The sequence below is a fragment of the Panicum virgatum genome, chromosome 3N (genome assembly GCF_016808335.1).
Source record: "Panicum virgatum strain AP13 chromosome 3N, P.virgatum_v5, whole genome shotgun sequence".
NCBI classification, from domain to species: Eukaryota; Viridiplantae; Streptophyta; class Magnoliopsida; order Poales; family Poaceae; genus Panicum; species Panicum virgatum.
In genome coordinates, this window is record NC_053147.1 from 60,665,311 (window position 1) to 60,681,595 (window position 16,285).

Genomic DNA, 16,285 nt, shown 5'->3' on the forward strand with positions numbered 1-16,285 from the left:
TGGTGTGGAAGGAGGCACCCGAGTCGGCGATCCACTCGGTGCTGACCAGCGTCGTCCGCCCCATGGCGCTGAAGGACTGCGCCAGTGCGGCCTGATCCCACCCCCCAGGCCAGGTCGGCTACTGGCTGGGTGGAGCGGGCGGGTTCCAGGATGGCGCGAACAGGGGAGCAGCAGCGGTGAGCATGACCGCCGGCTGGGGCTGAGGACGAGGGCCCCCCTGACCCTGAACCAGCCACATCGGGATGCGTCCTGGCCATGGGGCGTTGAAGGATGGCCAGGGCGTATCTCCAGGGCCAGAAGCAGGAGTAGGAGCCGGAGTCGGGTCCGGAGTGCCCCGACCACCACCACGTCCCCTCTGCCGACGACACCCTTGGCCTCCCCCAACCCCGGTCTGGCTGGTGAGAGGAGCACCAAGGTGGGTGTCGGGCGGGTCGATCCGGGGTCCAGATCCAGAGGGCGGAGCCTGGTGGGAGGACGAAGCGCCGTGCTCGGTGAAGGGGATGACGGGCGGGACGGCAACCCGACGAGTGAGAGCGTCGGCCGCGGAGTGCTCGTGCTCCCAAGCGAGGGCCGCCACGCGGACCCGCTCCTGAGCCGCCGAAGTCTCGGACTTGGCGGCGAGGAGGGCCGCGGCGTGAGCGCCGTAGGCCGTAGCAACTTCGGCGGCAATCGGCTGCCCGCAGAAGGCGGCAGCGGCGAACGGCGCGTCCGCGGGGTGCATATCGAATGCAGGCACGGGCGCCGCGGGCGCGGACACGGGCGCCATGGCCGCGTGCAGGAGCGCAGGCGTGGGCATCGCGGGCAGAGGCACCGCGGGCGTAGCCACGTGCGTCCGCACAGCCTGAGCGGCGGCCGCGACGGCGGCCTACGCTGCGTGTGCCCGCGCGAGCTTGGCCTCGACGAGCTTGGCCTCGACGAGCTTGGCCTCGAGGTCCCGCAGGGTGGCTGCGAGGCGGGCGGCGGCGGCTGGCACGCCGGCGGCGGCGGCCTGCATCCGTGGGCGAGCGGGCTCGCAAGCTGGCAGCCCAACAAGCTGCTGCTGCAGGCCAGAGGCTGGGCCTGCGGCCCACTTGGGTTGCACCAGCCCAAGGTGCAGTAGCTGCGGCTCGGCCAGCAGGCCGCCACGCTGCCCAGGAAGGGCACCAGAGGGCGTCCCCGCGGCATGGAGCAGAGGAGTGCTGCTGCTCTGTTCCCCCTTGAATTCCATCCCGAGCAGAGGAGTGCCGTCCGCAGCAGCAAAGGTGCGCAATAGAGGTGGCAGCAGGGGCAGGCAGGGGCCCCTGACGTCCAACGGCGGCGCAGGAGCAGAGGAGGGGGTCCGGGCCGCACCCCCCGCGCCAGCCGCGCCCGCGGGCACGCCAGCGGCGGTGGCGGCGGCGGCTGGATCCGCGCCAGCCGCGCCTGAGCGCACGCCAGCGGCGGCGGCGGCTTCGGCGGCGGCAGCGGGTGGATCCGGGGCCCCCGCGCCTGCCACGCCCCCCGCGCCCCCCGTGCGCACGCCAGCGGCGGCGGCGGCGGCAGCAGGGGCAGGCAGGGGCCCCCGATGCTCAGGAACAGAGGACGGGGCGGCTGCGGTCCAGGCGGCGCACGGAGCACAGGCGGCGGCCCAGGTGGTGCATGGAGCAGAAGGAAAGGAAGAGAGGGGAGGGATGGAGGAGAGGGAAGGGAGGGGCGGCGCCGGCGGCCGGCGGCCAGCCATGGAGGCCGGCGGCGGCGGATGCAGGGTAGGGAGGAAAAAAAATCTAGCCTGATACCATGTAGGAGGATAATAATTGTTGTATTCCTCCAACCCTAGATGGGTGGGTATATATAGAACCTATACATGGGCCTCTATACACATGGGCTCAATATACTCCAACAGTTTTAATAACCAGGACTACAGCCGGCACATGTTCCAAAATATGAGTTTAGAACCGGCATAGGTCATATTCTTGAAGACAACCTTCTGGTGTCTGAAGTGCCTCTTTTTTTTTTCACTTTCAGGAGGGTCGGTCAAAATCAATCCTACGTGATGTATTTGTTGCACATGTGCCGGTGAGAGAACTGTTGTTTTCCCTAACTTTTGCTTGCAATCTACTTTTGTCATATTCATGTAAATCTGTCCTATAGGTTAAGAATGGGAACTTCCGACAAAAATGTATATACACCGGCGTAATGTTAAGGCGCATGATGGATGCAATCTTGAATGCTGACACCTTTGATGATAAGGCAAGTTCAAATCTGGACTATGTATTACTTTTGAGAGCTATTCCCTAAAAAATATTAATTTGCTAAAAGTCATCATCTTCTGTGCCTTCACCAATGCTGTTTAAGAAATCCAATTCCATTCAAATTCCCTGTTTTTTTTTGGATGGAGGACCAAAGTCCCTGCGTTTGTAACTTGAAGCCGTGTGGAACCAGGGCTGGAACCCTGGCTAGCGAGCTCCCAGCTGTCGAGCCTTGCTACTGCACTATCTGCTAATTCAGTGTGGATTTAACTTAACATCAATCGTTACATCATCATCGTTGATTTTCTATGATCTCTTAAACGGGAGCTGTGATGTCATGTTTTTTTGGAGCTTCAAAATCGTCTAGTGTTTGGATCACATACATGGCTTGCTAACATTTTCTCAGGCATCTGGTCCACTCTTTTTTTTTGAACGGAAACTGCAAGGCAAAAGATGCCCAGCATATATTAAATAACAAAAAAAAGTAAAAGAGAGTTGTTTACAGGAGATGAATCCTAGAGACTAAAAGAATTTACAAAATCGTAGTTACAGTGAATTTAGTCATTCATGAACACTTGAGTGGAGCTCTGGTTTTATCCTGGGTAAATGCGGGATAACATCATGGTGCAGAGAAGCTTTCCAATTAGTACATTTGCTACGACAAGTTTGGCATTCTGCACTACCCTATTTTTAATTATGTGATGTGTGGCTTTCAGCCATTTGTACTATGATGATGTCCTGCCCATGCCAAAGTGGTTTGCACAATTGTACCTTGCTATTTGTTGCATAGATAAGGCTTGTCCATAGTTAGTCATCATACGGCATTTTAGTTGAAGTGGCTAAATGGAATACAAGATACTCTGAATTATAAGTTTCTACTATCATAATCATTTAACATACCATTTATATCAAATGTGTGGTCCATTTCTCATTATTTTTTTCTTACATTTGCTCGTTATGTGTGTGTGGTGGGTTTGGCAAATTTTCATGAAAACAGGGGGAGCATAATTTAGGTTTTGGATAAAAACATACATAAGATTTTTTTTTGGCTGTACAACAAATAGTTACATGTTCTGTCTCAATTATCCACAGCCTGGGGGCAAGGATAACAATCTACTGATAATTTAGAAACCTAACATGCTCCTTTTAATTTGGAGAATCAAACATGTTCCATCTGTACTGAAATGTAGTTGACCGCATAATCTGCCAAGCTGCGCGTCTATAATTAGACCTATCAGATTGCACAGATCTGATCATGGCGACTAGGACAATACACTTCATGTCTACCTTATTTGAGCCTCTGACTCGATCCTATTACATTTTATCCAAAACCACCCCTTTTCTCCTTACCTTTTAATGTCTTAGATAATTTGCTACTAAATATTTGTATGTTCCATTTCGTTATAGTCAATTAGAGTTCCTTGTCAGTACTGAATGAAACAAGTAATTGTGTTCCTCACTTTTGGTAATGTGGTGTCATGGGGTCTATTTATAATATATTTAGTTCAAGCGATTAGATGGCTTCATGGAATAGAAATATATTGAAAGTATGAAACTTCTCGTCTTGAACAAGAGTTCTTAAAAGCCAGAAATTGTCCTAGATTATTGCTTGCAAAAGAGAAAAGATGAAATCTATTCTACTTACAAATTTATTTGGATCACATGTTTACCACCCTGTTGACATCTTTTATTGAATATAGTTCAGGATTATGTAGGGAATAAGAGGCTGGAGTTGTCTGGTCAACTAATATCCCTGCTTTTTGAGGTATTTTTCCTCTTATTGTCTCATTATGTAATATGTCTATGCCTCTTATATTCTGTTTATGTTTTGAAGGATTTGTTCAAAACAATGAATTCGCAAGCTGTAGAGCTCATGGAGAAAAATAGGGACAAGACTCGTTCTAGTCTTCATTCATTTTCACCTGAATAGCTGATGTTGCCGTTGTGTCACACATTGACAGTGCATGCAATTCTTGTTGTACTATTTTATTTGATGGCTCTTTCTATGTTATATTCTGTTTTCTGTAAGAGTTGCTGTTTGCTTATGTTACCTAGGTGAGCGTTCTTCTTGATCGTTTAAATGCAAAAACTTGGCTGTTGTTGAAATGCAGTCTTCATTCAGTTAGTAGTATATGGGAACTTGATAGGGGAAGTACTGAGGTTGGCTACATTTTTCGGCCGCACATTTGTCCATCTTGCCCCGCATATGATACTATAGAGAGATGTTACCTTGCTTGGGAATTACAATAGCTGTTGGTTTGTTCAAACCCAATGGTCAAAAAATAGAAGACACCTACTACTAAAAGGTAGTGTGAACCCTTACTGTAAAATGGACTAAGTGCCATTTTGAAGATTAAATTGAAGGGTAGAAAGTTACGGGGTGTGGCAGGGGACAAGGGCTGAGTATTTGGCCATAGATGTTGTTTGGTTGTTGATCGTGTTTTTTTGTCTCTCTCTTTGGCGACTCCTCATGGAACTAAATCGTGTTTTTTACTTGTACTCCAAGCCTATACGGCATATATATACAAGAGGTCACCCCCTCCTAGGGGGTGTGGTGTTTACCCAACTCTCTACATGGTATCACGAGTTTGAGCCTCCCTCCTGCCCTGCCGTGCGCCCTCCCTTCTTCCATTGCCCTAGCTGCCTAGGGGATCCCCCCCCTTGGCGCCACCCTCCTGTGCCCTAACCCTAGGGCACAACCTCCTCCCTGAGCCCAACCTTAGGGCACTACCTCTCCCTGCGCTCTCCATGAGCGCTCACCACACCACCGGCGATCCCTCCAGATTGCATCTGCAATCATGTCGACGGACAGTGCCACATCTGCTGCTTCTTCCCCAGCTTCTGGCGCCCCCACCATGCCTGCTTCCACGGCGGCGATGGCAGGCGCCCTCTTCATCCACCCCTTCGCCACGATCTGCGTCAAGTCCCACGTCCCTATGACGCTGGATTTCCAGAACTCCAACTAAAGCAAGTGGTCATCCTTCAAGGTGATGTGCGGCAAGTTCGGGCTCCTTCATCACATCGACGGCACCATTCCTCCCCGACGCACTGATCCTGCTTGGGAATAGGTGGACTGCTGCATCTGCATGTGGCTATCTCCCGAAGATTAGACGACGCGACAACTCTGGGTCGCCATCTCCAACAAGTTCCAAGCCAATCAAGCCCCTCGTGCTATCTTCCTGAGCGAGGACTTTCACTCCATGACCCATGGTGATCTTTCTATAATGGAGTTTGGCAAGAAGATGAAGCTGGCCGCCGATGCCCTTTGCGATGTTGGTCACACAGTCTCCGAGGCCACCTTGGTGCTGAATTTGTTGTGCGGCATCCACCCCAAATTCAGCAACACCAAGGACATCGTCGCCGGCACCAAGAACATTACCTTCAACGAGGCCCTTGATCAGTTTGCCCTTAAGGAGTTGCGGCTGGCCAATGAGGAGAAGATCCTGTCCTCTACAGCGCTAATCGCCTCGCCAGCAGGTTGTGGATCTTCCTGCTGCCCCTCTTCCTCCACCACGCCGCCTCAGCGCCACGTGCGGCAACAGCCGCCGATGCAGCAGCAGCAGTGGCGGTGTTCCAGGAAGAAGTGCGGCGGACAGCAAGGCGGCGGAGGTCAGCAGGCCGGCCAGCAGGCTCGTTCCCCCTACCTAGCAGGCTCGTGGTTTTGCTTCAATCCATGGGCTGCTCAAGGGGGAGGCCAGGCGATTGGCTGGACCGCCCAGGGGCCTGGATATTGTGGTGGCCCCTCTCCTGCAGGTGGATGGGGCGGACAGGATGTCCTGGGACCTGCACCTCAGCAGGCACACACCGCCTTCGCCCCGTCCCAGTTCTCCCCGCGCGTCAACCCTTTCCTGGGATCAGGCCGGTCTCATCGCCGCACTTCAGCAAATGTCTCTCCAAGGCTCGTCTCCGTGGGTCTTGGACACCGGCGCCACCACCCATATGCACTCCTCCGAAGGTATACTACACTCCCGTACCCCTTCACCGCATTCTTATATTGTTGTAGGCAATGGCACTTGTATTCCTGTCACGTCTTGTGGTCAATCTACCCTTCCCACCACAGCATCACAATTCATTTTTAACAATGTCCTTGTCGTGCCATCCATAGTTCGTAACCTTCTTGCTGTACGCCAATTCACTCGCGACAATAGCTGTTCCATAGAATTTGATGCCTTTGGTTTTTCTGTGAAGGACTTCAGGACGCGACGTGTGATTCTTCGCTGCAATAGTGATGACGACTTGTACACCATCACTGCTACGATGCCAGCCACTGCCCATGCCTTCCTTGCTACCTTTACTTCACTATGGCATCAACGTCTTGGTCATCCTGCTCTAGTCGTTGTTGCCTCTCTTCGCCAGAATAAGCACATCACTTGTACTAATGTAGATCGATCCTTGTGTCATGCTTGTCAGCTAGGCAAACATACGCGTCTTCCTTTTACTACTTCTACTTCTCGAACATCTTCACCTTTTGAGTTAGTACATTGTGATGTGTGGACGTCTTCTGTTCCTAGTATTTATGGGTACCGCTACTATTTAGTCATGCCGGATGATTTTACTCATTACTGTTGGACCTTCCCTCTTCATCAAAAGTCTGAAGTACATGAGCATATTGTTCAGTTCGTCTCATATGCGCACACTCCGTTCAACCTTCTAGTAAAATGTTTTCAAACTGATAATGGCACAGAATTCATTAACAATGCTACCACGAGCTTTTTAGCCTCACGAGGTATTTTATTCCGCCATTCTTGCCCTTATACGTCTCCACAAAATGGCAAAGCTGAGCATGTTCTTCGCACTCTTAATAATTTTGTGCGCACCTTGCTGATGCATGGTTCCATGCCGCCCAATTATTGGGCCAAGGCGCTATCTACTGCCACCCATCTCTTAAACAGGCGACCCTCCACTTCCATGTCTGGCGAGAATCCATATACTCGCCTCCATGGAAGCCCTCCCACCTATGATCACTTGCGGGTTTTCGGATGCCTTTGTCATCCCAACCTACAAGTGACCTCTGCTCACAAACTCGCCCCTCGTTCTGTTGCATGTCTGTTTTTGGGCTATCCTTCAGCACATAAAGGTTATCGTTGCCTCGATCTTTCCACTCGTCGTGTTATCATATCTCGTCACGTTTTTGTTGAGCTTACTTTTCCGTTGCACGCGACGATTCCATACCTTCTTCTTCCTTTGATTTTCTTCGAGACAACGATTTGGATATATTTGTGCCTTACTCTACTAACAATGCAGCGGTTCGGGTGCCGGTCGCTCCATCTTCGGATGTTGAGCAGCTGCCCTCTTCTTCGGCTTCCAGCAACAATAGTGCTGGTGGGCGTGGTGCTGATCCAGTACCCCCATCGATCGCGTCTTCAGGAGCATCCAGCTCTTGGTGGGAGCGGTGCTGGTCCAGTACCCCCACCAAATCCTTCAGATTCCACTCGACCGGGCGGGTCCTGCTCAACACCGCAGGCTCCTGTCCATGCTGCTCCACCTGGACGCTTCGGCATCGTCTACACTCGACAACCACAGCTGCCTGTTGCACCTCAACAGCCCGCTGCCCCATCCCGTCGTCTACCACCGTCACCTCCAGTACAGCCCCTGTCCATGGGCCAATTCTTGTGCGGCCTTCTGCTGTTCAGCAGCAACAGCAGGCTTCTTCGCTCCGCCTGGTACCGCAGCTACCCATGCGCACCAGTTCGCCGCCGCCTCCTTTGCATCCATGACTCGTCTTCAGACAGGTACTATTCAGCCCAAGAGCTACAAAAGTTTATCTGCTGCACACTCTATTGCTTCTCCGATTCCAACCAATTATCAGAGTGCACTTGCTGATTCTAATTGGCGAGCTGCCATGGCGGATGAATATTGAGCTCTTATGGATAATGGAACATGGCGTCTTGTTCCTCGCCCATCAGGGGCTAATGTGGTTACATGCAAGTGGATTTATAAACATAAATTTCATTCAGATGGTTCTATTGCTCGCCACAAAGCTCGTTGGGTTGTTCGGGGTTTCTCACAGCAGCATGGAGTTGACTATGTGTTGTGGTAGATCTGAGGAAGAAGGAACCAGGCGCAAGGATAGGTGGAGGCGTGCTCGCCCTCCTTTAGGAGGCTCTGAACAACCCGATTAAGTGGATAAGTTTATTAGTTGCTTGCCTAAACAATCTCTAATCTCCTCTTTATAAAGCAGAGGGCTCTCAACAACTCCCTAACAAAGTGGATCCTGCTAACAAACTCACTAAACAAACTAAATAACTCAGCTAACTTAGCCACCAGAACTTGGAGCCGACGGCTCCTGCTTCCTCTTGCAGTAGTACTGGACGCCTGTGAAAGCGTCCACAACATTTGCACCCTCCTTGGAAAACAACTTGTCCTCAAGCTGAAAATCTGGATATGTAGCCTTGAAATCATCAAGCAGCTCCCAAGCTGGTGCTCTGCCCATCCAGCTGACACAAATCTCCCAATGTCCACGCACCACTCGAGCCATCTTGACAGCAGCAGGAGTAGGAACGACCCAGCCATGGACAATGGGTGGTAGAGGCACGATGTTTGGAGGCGCGTCTCTTGTGAACTTCTTGAGGAACACCACATGAAAAACATTGTGGATCCGAGCACGAGGTGGAAGCTGAAGGCGGTAAGCTACCGGACCCATGCATTCCAGAACCTGATATGGTCCGTAGAACTGCGGTGCCAACTTAGCTGCAGAGGCGTCTGTGATACCGGCGGCTGTGTGGTGGTGGAGACGAAGCCATGCTCAATCACCCGACTGGAAGACAATGTCCCGATGCACCGAGTCGTAGTGCTGCTTCATGTGATCTTGGGCATGAAGAAGGCATTCGCGTATCTGCGCAGGAAGATGTTGCGCTCTGCTAGCTGCTTGTCCAGCGTCGTGACGCGTGCGATGCTGGGCTGGTAGGACGCCATGGTAGGAGGAGGACGGCCGTAGACGACTTCGAATGGCGTTGCACGCAACGCCGTCTGGTAGGACTAATTGTAGCAGTATTCCGTCCAAGGCAGCCACCGAAGCCAACTCTTAGGATGATCCCCCGTGAGGCAACGCAGGTAGACCCCCAGGATTCGGTTGGTCACCTCCGACTAGCCGTCGGTCTGGGGGTGGAACGCGGAGCTGAGGTGCAGCTTGATGCTGGCAAGCTGGAAGAGCTCCGTCCAGAATACGCTGGTGAAGATGGTGTCGCGGTTGCTGACGATGGAGCACGGGATGCCGTGGAGGCGCACAATCTGGTCGAAGAAGGCCCGGGCCACCGATGTCGCCAAGTATGGGTGTCCGAGCGCGATGAAGTGCGTGTACTTGGAGAGGCGGTTGACGACGGTGAGCACGACGGACTTGCCGCCCACTCTGGGAAATCCCTCGACGAAGTCCATCGCAATATCCTGCCACACTGCTGTGGGCACGGGCAAGGGCTGAAGTAGGCCTGTCGGGTGGAGGTGTTCGGACTTGTTCCGTTGGCACGTCGTGCACCCCAGGACGAAGTCGCGCACTAGCATGTTGGCGTGAGGGTTGTAGAACGAGGCGTGCAGGAGATGGAGGGTCTTCTGCACGCCTTCGTGGCCCGCGCCATGGGCCGTCGCCAAGATGTGCGGCCAGAGTGACGAGGACTCTGGAACGAAGATGCGGCCGCTGTGGATGATGAAGCCATCCACCAGCGACCAGGCCGCGCCCGCCTCGCCACGCTCGATCTCCTGGTGCTTGGTGATGGCGTCCTGGAGGGTCAACAGCTTGCGGCGAAGATCAGCAAAGAGCTCCAGCTCCGACATGGAGATACCGTGCACCGCGACATCTTCCCTGTCCTCGTCGCGATGCGAGAGTGCGTCAGCCGCCGCATTCTGTTTGCCTAGTTTGAATTCCACCTTGAAGTCATAGCCGAACAACTTGCTTACCCACGTGTGTTGCGGGATCGTCGATAGGCGTTGGTCGAGCAGGTACTTGAGGGCGAAGTGGTCGGTGCGGATGGTGAAGGAGTGCGCCCATAGGTAGGGGCGCCAGTGCCGGACCGCCTTGACCAACCCGATCAGTTCACACTCGTATGCCGCAAGTTTGGCATGGTGAGGCGCCATTGGTCGGCTGAGGAACGCGATGGGGCCGCCGCTCTGGTGCAGGACCGCTCCGAATCCAGACCCGGAGGCATCGCAGTCGACGATGAAGCCCGTGCTGAAGTCCAGCAACTGGAGGGCAGGGCCAGTTGTGAGGGCTTCCTTGAGCTTGAGGAAGGCGTCCGTGGCCGCCGAGAATCAGATGAGGTCCTCCTTCAGCAGGGCCGTCAGAGGCGCGGCGATGGCCCCATAGCCGTTGAGGAAACGATGGTAGTAGCCCGTTAGCCCGAAGAAATCACGAAGCGCCTTGACAGAGCGTAGTTGTAGCCAGGATTGGACTGCCTCGATCTTGGATGGATCCATGGCCACGCCGTCAGCTGATATGATGTGGCCGAGGTTGGCAATGCTCCGTTCCGCAAAGGAACATTTGCTGCGCTTCAAGAACAGAGAGTGGTCACGCAGCACCGAGAGCACGGCACGCACATGGCGAAGGTACTCGGTGTAGGAGCTGTAGATCAAAATATCATCAAAGAAAACGAGTACTGATTTGCGCAAGAAGGGCCGCAAAACCACATTCATTTGGGCCTGGAAGGTTGAAGGCGCATTCGTCAGGCCGAATGGCATGACCACAAACTCAAAGTGGCCATGGTGGGTTCGGAAGGCCGTCATGTGAATGTCGTCGGGATGCATGCGGACTTGGTGGTAGCCGCTGGCGAGGTCGAGCTTGGTGAAGAAGCACGCCCCCTTGAGTTCATCTAGCAACTCATCGACGACGGGGATCGGGAACATGTCGCGGACGGTCTTTGAGTTGAGGGCACGGAAGTCGATGCAGAAGCACCACGTTCCGTCCTTGCGAATGAGGAGCACCGGCGATGAGAAAGCCGATGTGCTGGGACGGATGATGCCCCGGCGAAGCATCTCCTCGCACTGACTCTCGATCTCATCTTTCAACAACTGCGGGTAGCGGTAAGGGCGGACCGCTATGGGCGCTGTCGCCGGTAGGAGGTGGATGTGGTGGTCGAGACGACGAGACGGTGGCAGCTGCTTGGGGGCGTCGAACACAGCCACGAACTCCGCTAGAAGCAGAGCCAGCAGGTCAGCCTGACCCATCGCATGCACACGGGCCGGTGCTATCGCGCTCGCGTCGCGCCAGAGGACGCGGTGACCGTGGCGCCGGAACACCATAGACTTGCGCTCGAAGTCCCAGAGTATGGGGCCGAGTGTCTTCAACCACGTGCAGCCGAGGACGACGTCGTAGTTGTCGAGGGGGAGGACGTAGAGGTCGATGTCGAACCGTTCGTGGCCGATGGAGATGGGCAGCGCGCGACAGACGCCAGCGCAGGGAACGCGATCGCCGTTCGGGACACCCACCGACAGGCCTGGGCGCGACTCGTAGACGAGGCCCAGTCGCGACGCCGCGCTCGTGGCGATGGAGGAGTGTGTCGATCCCGAATCCACGAGGGCGCGTAGGAGCTGGCCGGCGATCTTGGTGGTGAGATGCATGGTGTCACTGGCGTTGTTGCCGGTGAGGGCGTGCATGGAAATCTTCGGCTCCCCGTCCGAGTCCTCATCATCAACAGCAGTGAAGTCATCGTCTAGCTCCATCTAGTAGATGCCCTTCATGGTACAATGCTTGAGGTGGCCGGGCGTGAACTTTTCGGGGCAGTTGAAGCGTAGTTCCTCGACGCGGCGGTGCGCCATCTCCTCCAGAGACAGGCGCTTGAAGCACGTTCCCGGCGCCGGTGCGCCCTTGGTGGGTGCTGGGGGAGTCGGCGGCTGCGTAGTCGACGACTGTAGAGGCGGCGTGTGCGTGGAGGCCGATGGAGGGGGATGCGATCTGCGGTGCGTTGGAGAGAAGACGAAAGTGTCGCCAACGGCGGAGTGTCGTCGTCGATCTCCAACCGGTGTTCGAACGCCCTGGCGAGGCCCATGGCGTCCTTGAGGGAGTCCGAGCACTGCAGCTCGACGTCGATGTGCAAGGGGTTGCGCAGGCCGATGGTGAAGATGTCGATCTGCTGGCGCTTGGAGACGTTCTCGCACCACGCCAGAAGCTGTAGGAACTGATCTTCGTACTCCCGGACGGTGCCCGTGAGACGGAGGTGCGTCAGCTCGCCAAACGGGTTGCTGCGCACTAGCGGCCCGAAGCGTTTGTTGACGAGATCCACAAATTGTGGCCATGTCGGCACACCGCGGTTCTGCTCCAGGTGGTAGTACCATTGCTCGGCCGCGCCCTCCATGTGGAAGGATGCCGTCAAGACCTTCTCGTCCTCCGGCGTGCGCAATTTCCGAAAAAATTGCTCACACTTATGAAGCCAGCCGAGGGGGTCGTCGACGCCGTCGTACTTCTGGAAGCGAAGTTTGTGGGTTGGCGGCGCCGAGAGCTGGAGTGGTGGTGGTGAGGCAGGTGCGTCATCATCAGCCAGTCCCTTGCCGGAGCCAGAGGAGGCGAACTTGTCAGTCTGGAGTCGGTTGACCTCCACCAACAGCCGGATCTGGTCGCCCTTGATGGTGATCATGTCGTTCTTCACGGTGGACATATCGCCTTTGATGGACGAGAGCTCCGCGAGAAGCTTGTCCATGCCGGCCTTGATGTCTGCCGCCGAGATGTTGTCACTTATCGTGGGGAAAGGGAGAGAGATGGGCAGGGAAGAGATTGCTGGATGGTAGGGAAGGGATCTCAGGATCAGCAAGACACTGATACCAAAGATGTTGTGGTAGATCTGAAGAAGAAGGAACTAGGCGCAAGGATAGGTGGAGGCGTGCTCGCCCTCCTTTAGGAGGCTCTGAACAACCCGATTAAGTGGATAAGTTTATTAGTTGCTTGCCTAAACAATCTCTAATCTCCTCTTTATAAAGCAGAGGGCTCTCAACAACTCCCTAACAAAGTGGATCTTGCTAACAAACTCACTAAACAAACTAAATAACTCAGCTAACTTAGCCACCAGAACTTGGAGCCGACGGCTCCTGATTCCTCTTCTTGTGGTAGTACTGGACGCCTGTGAAAGCGTCCACAACACTATGATGAGACTTTCAGTCCTGTGGTTAAGCCTGCGACTATCAGGCTTGTTCTAAGCATTGCTGTCTCTCGTCATTGGCCGATTCATCAACTTGATGTGAAAAATACCTTTCTTCATGGCAATGTTCAAGTAGGCGCTAGGCGGTTTCTAGGCGGCGGGTCACCGCCAAGAACCTAGGCGAGCCTAGGCGTTTCAAGGCGATTTGCTAGGCGGTAGCACGTACACATATACATGTATATCTTGCCATATACATACATATATCTCTAAAAGAAAAGAAAAATAAGCAGCCAATGGGCCTAATTTGGACAAAAGCCCACTAAAACAGCCCAACCCACCTCCCAGCCTTCCCCTTATCCACTCACCCCTATCGGATTACGCTCCTTCTTCCTCCTCCGCCCGTCTCCCCTGCCTCCTCTTCCTCTGGCGGGAGCAGAGCAGCAGCACGTGCACGTGCACGGCACGGAGGGGAGCAGCCGGCGGGAGCAGCAGACCCACGCGGAGGGGAGCGGCCGGCGGGAGCAGAGCAGCAGCACGTGCACGGCATGGAGGGGAGCGGCCGGCTGGAGCAGCAGCCCCGCGCGGAGGGGAGCGGCCGGCCGCCGGCGGGAGCAGCAGCCCCGCACGGAGGGAGACCAGCGGCCCAAAGAATCCAGGGAGGGAGGAGGTAGTGAGCAGAGGAGAGAGGAGAAGGGGAGGGCAGATCGACGTGCTTACCTACGACTGCGAGAAGCGGAGGGGAGCGGCCCGGCGGGAACAGCAGCCCTGCGCGGAGGGGAGCGGTAGCCAGGTGCGGAGGGAGACCGGCGGAGGTGCTCAGGTGCGGAGGGAGACCGGCGGAGGTGCTCCACCCGCCTAGGGGTCCGCCTACCCCCCTAGGCGAGGCGGTAGCCCTCCGCCTAGCGCTTAGGCGCGCCTAGGCGAGCGCCTAGTAGCGCCTTTTGGAACTTTGCTTCATGGACATCTAGATGAGACCGTGTACTGCCAGCAACCTCCTGGTTTTGTTGATCCAGCACATCCTGATTATGTTTGCTCTTACAGAAGTCACTATATGGTTTGAAACAGGCTCCTCGTGCGTGGTACCAATGTTTTGCCACATATATTCGACAGTTGGGCTTTGTTCCTTCAATTTTCGACACATCCTTGTTTGTCTACAAGGATGGCGATCAGTTGGCCTATCTTTTATTATAGAGTAAAATGCACTATGGGTACCTAAACTATTACGTGGGTGCCGGATAGGTGCTCCAACCCAGAAACGTAACAGTTAAGTACTCAATCTGTTTAGTCAGCTGGCATGCTGCTGTGTGATGTCCGAGCGAGTGCGTTTAATGTCGAGCGCATACGAAATGAAATCATGCATGCGGCAATAGTAAACGGTGGTGGCATCTAATTCCTATTGATTCATGCTTGCTGGTCGAAAATAATAAAAGGCACTGGCGCTTTTTACAACAGCATTGCAGGAACCATGTCAGGCTAGTGTTATTATAAATTCATAATATTCATCCGTGATGCAAGAATATTTAGGCAAGTAAATTGTGCAGTTTTTTTTCTAAACTATTAATCTGGTGAAGCACACGAATGAAAAACAAACCCTATATGAGATAAAAAAATTACTAACTCCACCTGATTCTAGATGAGGAAATCTTTATTATTAATATTATAAATTCGTCCATAAATAATTCCAGACAAGCCCTTGCACAATAATCTCAGGATGAGGAATTGCTTTGTTATTACCATTATTATTTATCGACGAGGAATTAAATGCCACCACCGTTTGCTACTGCCGCATGCATGATTTCATTTCTTTTGCGCTCGACATTAAACGGACATCATGCAGCAGCATGCTAGCTGACGAGTGATCAACATAAATAAACTGAGTACTTGGTTGTTACGTTTCTGAGTTGGAGTACCTATCTGGTACCCACGGAATAGTTTAAGTACCTGGCTGTTACGTTTCTGAGTTAGAGTACCTATCTAGTACCCATAGAATAGTTTGAGTACATGTCTGTTACGTTTTCGAGTTGAAGTACCTATCTGATACCCACATAATAGTTTAGGTACCCAGGGTGCATTTTACTCTTTATTATGTGTGGATGATATTGTACTCACAGCCTCCTCAGACACCCTGCTTCATTCTATTATTGGCCGACTTCATACTGAGTTCGCTATGACTGATCTTGGTGCTCTTCATCACTTCCTGAGGATTTCAGTTACTCGGTCTTCTGATGGTCTGTTCTTGTCACAGAAGCAGTATGCTATGGATCTTTTGCAGCGTGCTGGGATGAGTGAATGCCATTCTACCACGACCATAGTAGATTGTAAGTCCAAGCTTTCTGCGTCTGATGGAGCCCCTGTTGCTGATCCTTCTGAGTACAGGAGTATTGCTGGAGCTCTTCGGTACTTGACACTCACTCGACCTGATCTAGCCTATGCTGTTCAGCAAGTCTGCTTGTTTATGCATGATCCTCGGGAGTCTCATCTTGCTCTTGTCAAGCGCATTCTGCGCTATGTCAAGGGGACCTTGTCTTCTGGTCTTCAGATTGGTGTTGGTTCTGTGGATTCCCTTATAGTGTATTCTGATGCATACTGGGCTGGTTGTCCTGACTCTCGTCGCTCCACTTCAGGTTACTGTGCCTATCTTGGTGATACTTTGGTTTCTTGGTCCTCCAAACGGCAGACTACAATGTCTCGTTCTAGTGCTGAGGCTGAGTACTGGGCAGTAGCACATGTGGCTGAGTGTTGCTGGATTCGCCAATTTCTTTAGGAGCTTCATCATCCTCTCTCAAAGGCTACGGTCGTCTATTGTGACAATGTCAGTGCAGTTTACATGACTGCCAATCCAGTTCGTCATCGGCGAACGAAGCACATTGAGATTGATATTCATTTTGTTCGCGAGAAGGTTGCCTTGGGACAAGTTCGGGTTCTTCATGTGCCTTCCTCGCTTCAGTTTGCTGACATCATGACTAAAGGTCTTCCTGTACATATGTTTACTGAGTTTAGATCCAGTCTTGGTGTTCATCC

General features: G+C 53.3%; 1 protein-coding gene across 1 annotated transcript; it reads left to right on the forward strand.

Moving 5' to 3' along the window:
- Positions 1 to 15,431: 15,431 nt before the first annotated feature.
- Positions 15,432 to 16,028, forward strand: LOC120667963 (uncharacterized mitochondrial protein AtMg00810-like). Its single transcript, XM_039947933.1, has one exon. It carries the CDS (start codon positions 15,432 to 15,434, stop codon positions 16,026 to 16,028), a length of 597 nt encoding a protein of 198 aa, XP_039803867.1.
- Positions 16,029 to 16,285: the final 257 nt, after the last annotated feature.